The sequence below is a fragment of the Coffea arabica genome, chromosome 11e, assembly GCF_036785885.1.
Source record: "Coffea arabica cultivar ET-39 chromosome 11e, Coffea Arabica ET-39 HiFi, whole genome shotgun sequence".
Classification (NCBI taxonomy): domain Eukaryota; kingdom Viridiplantae; phylum Streptophyta; class Magnoliopsida; order Gentianales; family Rubiaceae; genus Coffea; species Coffea arabica.
The window spans coordinates 30361706-30371768 of NC_092331.1; the positions used below are offsets into that span (position 1 = coordinate 30361706).

Below are 10063 nucleotides of genomic sequence, written 5' to 3' on the forward strand. Positions count from 1 at the left end.
TCTTGTGAGGGTACTTGTGGTGAGTTGGTTGGTTGTTGTGATAATGATGCTTATAGAGAAAAAAAAAAAAAAAAGAGGTGGAGTCTCTGCTAGGATGCTACAAATAGGGGTAAATGTACTGGGATAATGCTGTAAATTCGTGTGATTTGGCTTTTCAGGTGGCAAAACCGGATAAACTGGCCAAAAGGACTACGAGTTCCCCATTTTACAAATTCAAGGGCCGAAAATTGACAACAAATAGTTCAAGGGCTTAATTTTATCTAAACTAAAAGTTCAGGGGCCAAACAAATAATTTATCCTAAATTGTTCATTCGATGTAAAATAATATTTAGTTGTTTTGCTTGGCACCATGTGGAGAAAGTAAATTTCATCATATATACCATAAAATATTATATAACGTGCTCCATGCTGATTCCTAAAACTATACAATAAACTCCGCAACATTATTCTATGCAGTGACCGAGGAGCCCAATCTACTTCCACTCGTCCCCAAGAAAGATTGTCCTAGATCGAATACAAGGGGCCAGGCATCTTCAAACTTCCTCCAGTCACGCCTCTCAATGACCCCACTTACATCACAAACAAACACAGGAATTAGGGACCTCTATCTTTGCCCGTTGCAGTTGCACCGCGCCCTTCACATATTAACGCAACAAATATAGATACTAAAATGATGAAAAAATTTGTTATTATATATTATTATGTTAATATATACATTTACTCATATATTATTATATTAATTTATACATTTACTCTGATAGTGAAGTTTATCTTGTATAATACAATATCAATATAATAATTATAGACACTAATAAACACTCATTTCGTCCTATTGTTATTATTATATTTTCGTTCTATTATTGTTTCAAAATAAGAGTTACCATTTCAAATTTAACATATACTTTCCAATTTTACCTTTTACAAAAATAACTTTTTAAAATTTCAATACAAGAGAATATGTTAAATTTAAAGGATATTTTGTCAATTTACTGATTCCACCTCATCTAGACATAATATTTATCATATTTTCATAAAAAGTTGAATTCTCAAAAAAATTGACTTGATATTAGGACGGAGGAAGTGTAAAAAATATAACAAATTTCAAAATATGACGAAATTTTATATGACAGATTATTGTTAGTATCTACGTTTGTTGTTTTGGCTGTATTTATTTAACAATTTTAGCCGGCCCTTAACCCACATCATAGTATTATAAAGCCTCCTGTCTCAGCACCTGGCTGAATGTCTCAACTTGGCATCACTCAAAATCTCACTCAGACCGTTGAAGAAAATTTGAAAAAGAAATGTCTCAGCATCAAAACCCGGCTCCGGCAGCTGCCGAAGAAGCGCCACTGCCACCACATGTATTGATTTTTCCATTACCTATGCAGGGCCATGTAAACTCCATGCTAAAGCTGGCCGAACTCTGCTGCATTTCAGGCCTGCACGTCACTGTCCTCCTCTCCGACTTCAACTACGACCGTCTCCTCCGTCATGCCAATGTCGAATGGCGGTTTGCTAAGTACCCCGGGTTCCAATTCGCCACTATTTCTGACGGACTCCCGGACGACCATCCCCGGGTTGGGGAACGGACGATGGAGATCGTGTTGAGTTTGAAGGTTGTTGGGGAATCCCAGTTCAGAAATCTCATGGTTTCAACCGATCGGCTGACCAAAATTGGTGGTGTGAAGAGGAGACCGTTGACTTGTCTGATTATGGATGGGGTGCTGAGCTTTGCTGCTGTTGTTGCTGAAGAAATGGGAATCCCTTTTATTTATTTCAGGACAGTTGGGGCTTGCTCTTTCTGGGCTAATTTCTGTATCCAAGATGTGATTGATGCTGGTGAAATTCCTTTCAAAGGTAAGTTGGATTTCATCAATATCTATGTATTTTTACTCTTCTATAGTAATTGTTAAATTACCAACTCCATGGGTAATTAGGTGGATTTAGCCTGTTGTTTTCAAAATTATGTTTGCCTTATAATTGGTTTATTTTCTGTTTTGGTTTTTTTGGGTTGTGAAAATGAGTTATTTTTTACCTATTAATTGTAGGCAAAGACAGCAAATTTGCAAATTTTTAAAAATTTTGTTTAGTTTTATTTAATTTTTTTCCTTCTATTAACGGTAAGAATACAATAGTCTACATGGGTTATAAAATTGAGATTGAGTAATCATGTTTTCATTGTGATTATATCAATTCTTGAATAGTTTTGGCCTTAGTTTTGTTTTTACTGATCTCTTTAGATCAGTTGTGCCTTATGCTCTTTTGTTTTCCTTTCATCGCTTTAGTGGGTAGTCTAACTTGCATCCATTGTTGTTTAATCTTCCTTGAACTTGCATTAAACAAGTACTGTAACAGTGTCACTGATTTTCCTTCTAGCTGTTCAATGCTGCATTTGATTTTCTTTGTGTTTATGTGATTGGAGAAAAGGTGATTGCAAACTATTTACTTCCAATAGATAATTATGTAAATATGGCTGTAAACTGATTGAGCACTTAAAAATAGTTCAGGAGGTCTCAATATGGATTCAAGCTTATATCAAATGTACCAGCATTTAAGATTCAATTCAGTAAATGAATGTAGCTCGAGTTAGTAAATATTGGGTTGTAAAGCTTGTGACCTGGGGTTGAACATGTTTTTCTTTACGTTTAGAATGGATGTATACACATATGTATGTGTATACACATATTTACTGTATATATGTTTCTATGCTAAATGTGTTACATTTTAGATTGATTAATCACGAGTTATTAAATTATATATACTGGTTCAAACCAAAAAACTGAAAGATGTGATTATATAAAATTTCAAAATTAAAAATTAGAGGAGGACAAATTGAGCTTTCAGGCAAATTCGAGCCTAAAAGATATAGGATTCAGTGGAGCTCAACCTTCAAATTTAAGTTGTATAGAGCTCAAGTCTTTTTATCCTGGTATTATTTGATGTCAAAACTGACTTGCCCCTGGTGGTTAGAGAAACCCAATTTTCAGCTCCATGTAAGGTGGATTTTATCTACTTCATAGATAACATGTATCCAGCAGCACACTTGCATATTTTCTTTTTTGAAGAAATTTTTCTACATTACAGGCAAAACATTCATTCTGCAATTAAAGATGTCCTTCTGCAACTTTCACACTTTGATTCTACAAAACTTGCAACTTTTCTTTTCTGTCTTGGATGAAACACTCTAACAAGAATAAAAAGATATCCTTGGTAACTTTCAATTGGGGGTTTAGATATAAAATTCAATAGTGGGGGTTAAAATAAAATTCAAAATCAACTAATCAATGTCTAATGGTGGTAATGTTTTTCATTTTTTCCTTTTTTTGGTAACTTTTCTTCACTGTAAATCCTTTTGCGTATTTTGACGAAATGGTTTATGGGCTGCTGAGTCCTTTTCGCCTTGAAGATTTTTGGCCTTTTTTTTTCTTTTCCTCATTGTTACTCTTTTGTTGTGAGGCAATATAACTGAAGCGGAAGCTATGAAACTATGAAACACAAATAGAAGATGATGAATGGGTGTATTTAAGTAGATGTAATATTTCTTATGCTTGTGCAAAACTTTATTAGATATTTTTTTATATGATGTTCTATTAAAAAATACAATATCCAGTAATTGGTTCAGGATTCTAATTCTACTCATTCCAAATGGTAAATCTCGTATTCTTTTTTATTCAACCCTTAATGTTGAAAGCCAGACACCCAGGTTCTCTTATGCTCAAATTGCTATTTAGAACAATTGTGTCCATTCTTGTGTATTTCTTTGTCTTTCTGTCATAGCTAGTCTAAATTGAAAAAAGCTAATCTAACATGATCATATTGTCAGTGCTTTTGCTTTTCATTATTCTTTATGCTATTCGATTTTCTTTGGTGATTTGTTTGACAGCCGATGTGAGAACGAATTTGTTCACTGGTTACTGATTTCATGTGTATGAGGTGTTCAGTAACAGGAGAGAGTGGGGGTGGCATGTTGTAATTTACTCTTCCATCTGCATGATGTTGTAAGCTTCTCCTTCGTGAACATTAGGTTTAGAACTCAAATTGAACTTGTGAATTTTGATCTGCAATTGAAATGAACAAACTTCTATATTTTATAATTTCTTTTGTTTTTGGATCAGGAACTTTACAGTTTTACCAAATGCTAGGATTCAAGTTAATTACAACTGTAGAACATTTCTGATTAGTTCCTGATAAAGTTAGTTGGACTTGTGAATGAAATGGTGCTGGGAAAACACTATTGTAAGTTATTTGAAATATTTTTACTGTAGCACTTTTTGTGATGTGATGTATGTGAGATAAAAAGGTAATTGGAAAGATAAAAAGGTGTATTGGAAATTGTAATGATGATGTAAGCAAATATATTTAGGAAAATAATCAGCTGTCCAAACAATTTGCAGGAAAAGATGAGGACAAAGTAAGCTATAGAAATAAGAAGGAGATGGATTTAATGGTAACCAGTGTGGCAGGCATGGAAGGATATCTAAGGAGGCGTGACCTGCCAGCATTCTTTCGTGTAGCTGATGTCAACAATCCAGGGTTGCAGACCATCAAATCTGAAACTAGAAGAAGTGTTAAAGCTAGGGCTCTTATACTGAACTCATTTGAAGACTTAGAAGGGCCAATTCTTGATCAGATAAGGAAACACATGCCCATTTTGTTTTCAATTGGTCCCCTACATGCCCATCTCAAAGTCCGGATAGCAGCAAGCAAGTCCACAACAGAGAAGTCAATGGGCCATTCTGGGAGTTTCTGGGAAGAAGACAGGAGCTGCATCGAATGGCTGAACTCGCAGCCTGACAAGTCTGTGATCTATGTGAGCTTTGGCAGTGTTACCATAATGACAAGGGATGAGCTTTTAGAGTTTTGGTATGGCTTGGTGAACAGTGGCCAGATGTTTCTGTGGGTGATGAGGCCTGACTCTGTCATTGGAAAGGATGGGGTGAGTCATCTTCCAGTTGAGATAGAAGAAGGCACAAAGGCTAGAGGATACATTGTGGGATGGGCGCCCCAAGAAGAGGTTCTAGCACATCCAGCAACTGGTGGATTTTTGACTCATTGTGGGTGGAATTCTACTCTTGAGAGCATAAATGCAGGAATCCCCATGATTTGCTGGCCTTACTTTGCAGACCAAACTATCAATAGCAGGTTTGTGGATGAGGTCTGGAAGCTGGGTTTGGATATGAAAGACACTTGTGATAGAGTCACCGTGGAGATTATGGTTAGGGACCTGATGGAAGTGAGAAAAGATGAGTTCTTGAAAAAGGCAGAACATATGGCTAATCTGGCAAAAAAAGCTGTTAGTGAGGGTGGATCATCTTACTGTAACTTGGATAGCCTATTTGAATTCATTAGTTCTATGATTGTGTGAGCCAAAGTGTCCTGTTGAGGAAAAAAGCATGGGAGTTGAAGCCATTTAGTCCTGGATTGGCAAGTATCTGACACATTGTCTTATTAGAGAGTTCTGAATTAATGTAACTTTGGATAACCCCTTCGAATCCAATAAATCTATGATTATTTGAGTAATTGAATTATTCAGAAACACTTTTACTATGGTATTGACTTTCCTTATATACTAGCAAATTCCTAAGAAATGTATTAAAGACATTACAGATGCTAAAGCAAGTCAACTTCCTAAGTATGACTATGACGTGCTGCCTGTGAACAGAAAAGGAAATGAATTTTAACATGATAATCCTTTGTGATCCAGCGTTCTTATCACTCCAATTGACAAAAACCTGAATATCTAACAGATGGGATGGAGCTGCGGTTCTTAGATATCACTCTGCCATCTATGAAATTAAAGTGGTAATCGCACAAATCTTCTTGAGTTTGAATGGATGTGGTTCGCTTTAGTACATACATATTCATTTTCTTCAGCGACTAATGACATATGCCTAGTTCTACAAACGAGATTGCCAACTTAGCATATTTTTAAATGAGGGTCTAGTGGAGGACAAATGACTTGAGGTTCCTAGAAACTTCTATACAATTTAAAGGTCTTTATCGAGAATGGTATAAAATATAGCGTAATTTTATTTTGTTTTACGTAAACATTCAAAAATCTAAATCTGGTGTTTAAAATTGAAAAGGATTCTTAGTTTGGTCTTCCAAAATACTCCACAATGTTTATTTCATGTTTTAAATTAAAAAAAAGCCTTAATTTGGTCTCTTACTAGCGCAAAATAGGGTTCACTTAATTTTGTTCTTCGTAAGTATTCAAAAATCTCAATGCTGTGTTTAAAAATTGAAAATATTCTTAGTTTGATTCTCCAAAGTACTCCAAAATGTTTATTCAGTGTTTCAAACAGAAAAAAGTCATAATTTCATCTCTTAAAATAGCACAAAATCTCAATTTGGTCTTCCTAGCTACGTCGATTTTGGTCCTCCAAGAAAACTAATTAAAATGAGTACATGTTTCCTAAACTTGAAAGGTTGTAACTTTACGAAACAAAAAAGTAAGCAAGGCCATTTTATTCTGATAAGTGTTCATTTTTCATATTTTAAAATATGTTTATTTGTTTACTTTTGATAAGAAATTAGGGTTTTCAACAATAAAACTTGTTCTTTAAGTTATTAACTTTTATAAGCTTCATTTTATATCAATTACATGCATTTGGACGGACTAATGTGCAAATGATATGATTTTTTTAGGAATCAAGTAATTGACTAAACTCAGTTGCACTTGAAGTCACTATAACATTGGCAATGCGAAGAAAAACATACAAGGGGTTCAATTATAAGGAAAAGAGAATGCAAGGTCATAAACCAAGTGCAAAAGACCAAGATACACAAGCTGAAATAGCATGAAGTACCTCATGGATCTCTAATAGTTGCGGTTGCAGCATTGAAAAGCAAGAAGAAGCATAACTGTGCCTCGCTGATTGCCTCACGGATCTCTAAAACATTCCTACAAGTTGCTCTGCAATTTGCACTCATTTCACATTGCTTTTGTGGATAATTATTTTTTTTTTTTGCAAAAATCCAACTTGAACTAGCTAAGTTTGAGTTGGAAAACTCAAGGGCAACTTTATGACCATATTATGAGCCCATTTTCTCTTCCAAAACATCCATAAATACCTCTTGTATCTCACTGATTAAAGGGGAGGAAGAATAGAAGAATTAGGTAGTAGTAGTTAGAATACAAGGTTGTGTGAGCAAAAAGGTGAGATTTTCTTAAAAACACAACAAGCTTATTGAGGTAACCTTGAAGATCAAGGTTGTAAAAGAGAATCTTGAGGAGCTTGTTTCATTCACTTGAATAAGATTTCATCATCTTTTACCTTTTAATTCCTTGTTTAATTTATGTTTCATTTTAAGAGATTTATGAATTTTACTATGTTCAATCATATGTTCAGCTAAACTCTTGTATACTAAGGAAGGGATGAACTTATAGTTTCATGAATATGTAATTACTTGAGTTGATTTTTGGCCACTTTGTGAACTTGTTGGTTCATATATTTGCATCTAATGTGTAGTTGCTTGATCACCAACTATAGATCATCAAAGCATGTGTTTGAGCTATTAATTTGCCTTGCATATGTAGTTCAAAATATATGAACTCTAAATTATATCGTCACGTTAGTAGGAGGTGAATTTAGATGGAACAAACTTGTAACTTCATTGAGATTCATGAACTTATGCTAAACTAATTTATCATGCAAATAGATAAAGGTTTGGTGTGAGTATTCTTGTTTATTTGCGAAGGCAATAGCTAAGAAATTGAGGGTGGTTACTTCTTCAACAAGTCACAATTTAAAGGTCTGATTAGCCAAGTTAATCATTGTCTTGAAGCAGCAAGGGATTCTAATTCCTAGCATCTTAATCTTAAGGAAAACCTAATCTAACTCTCTACTTTTATTTCTTTTCTTTCGACTTACCACCTACGTGATTACCACCTTGTGGCCGGTGTTATATTTATTTTTAAGCTCTGTGGCTGGTTGAACTGCCTATTTAACTTTTAACATTCATGAACGGTTGTACCACCTAAATTAACCTCTTTAATTTTTGCCATTTGGCTTGTTTAATTGCTAGTGCTGCTCTTTGATAATATTTCATTTGTTTAGATTATAAAGTTAGTAGAAAAACCTTGATAATTAACCAATTCCTTGTGGGATCGACGCTAATTATCATTATACTCGTTTGACCCATATACTTGTGAAAAATCAAGGTAATTGGGTTTAATTAATTTGATAATTTGGAATTTATAACTTGAAATCTTAAACCATATCATATTCCTTCAAAGGCTATTCGGCCTTAGTTTTTTTTATGATAAAAGTTTGCTTTTCCCTACATTTTTGTGCTTCAATGCATAGAAATTATTGGGGTGGCCTTTTTTCTCAATAGCAAAAAATGCAATACAATTAGTTGAAAGTAACATATCAATAGTACATTCTATCATTTGAAATAATAATATTGGAATTTTTTTAGAAGAGCAAATATAGCAGCATAGTTTTGACTTAACAGCACATCAAGTGACCAATTGAGATTCTAGAATATCTTGGAGAACTAAAATGGAATTAACCCTAATATTCATATCTTTTAAGGTTAATGTCTTATTAGAAAACTAATTGAGGGATCTCAAATTTATAAATGTCCAAAGTTCAGTGCAATTAAGCTTAAGGCTTTGATGCAATATAAGAATGCAAGAAATATTACACTTCCATTTCTATTCCAATGTGCATAGTGTGAAGAAATTTGAAAAAGTAGACTTTTATCCACTACCACCCTCCTCCCCTTCTCCTCTCTCTCTTCCTACCGCCCTCTTCCCCCTCATTTTCCTCCTCCTCCCCCTCCTCCATTTCATCTCCCTTCTCCTCCCTTTCTCCCACCTCTTTCTTGTGCCCCTCGCCTGTTGAATCTGGTATCCTTTCCCTTCTCCTCTCCTCCTCTTTCTCTCTTTCCCATGGCCCTGTTCCCTTTCCCCTATTGGATCTAGATTGGTCTAGATGTGATAGAGGAAAGGGGCATGGGATGTGGGAAAGAGGGGGAGAGGAAGAGAAGAGAAAGGAAAAAAAGGAGAAGGAAGAAGGGGGTGGTGGCAGTGAGTTGTGGAAGAGAGGAGGAGGTAGTGGTTGAGTGGGTCAAAGGGGAAGGAGGAGGAGAAGGTGGGTGTGTGAGTGTGGGGGTGGTAGGTGGTGGTAGTGTGAAGCCCCGAAGGACGAAGAAAGAAAAAATTTCTGGCTAGAAATGTTTTTGGAGAATCCGGCCAGATCTTGGCCGGATTGTGACGTGGCACCTCAGCAGCCAGGTTTGACCGGCTATTTTCTAACGTTCTTATCTTGCTTTTGGCTGAGATTTCCCTCATTTCTTTCCTTGGCTTGGCCGGCTGTTTTGAGAAGAGAAAATAAGAGAGGAAAAACTTCATTTTCTAGCTTCCGATCTTGATCAAATCTTGAGTTTTAACTAGTGAAATCACAAACTACTCCATACAAGTGTACACTAAGGAGGATGAAAGGCTGTGGTGGAGTGATTTTGGAGGAGGAAGCACTAAGCTATCAATTTGCTTGAGGTTTGACGGTATCTTGCTAAGAATTTCTTATCTACTTCAATTAATTGTTAATTAGTGGTTTGTAGAGGTTAGATATGCTATTTTGTGGATGATTTCATGGTTTAGGCTAAAGCTTAACCAATTTTGGATTTATTGGTGATTTTCCTATTTTTATATGGTAAATTATGGTTGGCCATTGAATGATAGTCTTGTATTGGGAAAGATGGAGCTTTTATGTACTAATTGTGGTTTGTTGTGGAAATTCTAGCTTGTGTAGGTCAATTTCAGTTTTAGGGTTTCGAATTAGGGCTTAATTGTGAATGGTTTTGGAGTTCTCTTTTGGCTCATATTGAAGGGGCATTGTGGCCTAATTAGATATGTGGCATATCTTTATGAGTCATATGTGTAATTGTGGTTATTTACAAAGGTTAGTTTAGAAGTGTAATTTCAGTTTACCTTGTTTCTGGACTTAACTTGGACTGCAAATTTCTCCATGTTTTAGACTGAACCAGCTTTTGGACAAAACATGAAAGTTGTAGATATATGAGTTAGCTATCTACCTGAAAATTTTCAGAT

General features: G+C 35.2%; 1 protein-coding gene across 1 annotated transcript; it reads left to right on the plus strand.

Moving 5' to 3' along the window:
- The first annotated feature begins 1201 nt into the window (after positions 1-1201).
- On the plus strand, positions 1202-5523 carry LOC113717775 (7-deoxyloganetic acid glucosyl transferase-like). The gene is made up of 2 exons (XM_027242585.2): positions 1202-1860; positions 4398-5523. The coding sequence occupies exons 1-2, from the start codon at positions 1305-1307 to the stop codon at positions 5366-5368; spliced, it is 1527 nt and encodes a 508-aa protein (XP_027098386.1). The 5' UTR covers positions 1202-1304; the 3' UTR covers positions 5369-5523.
- The last annotated feature ends 4540 nt before the right edge of the window (positions 5524-10063 follow it).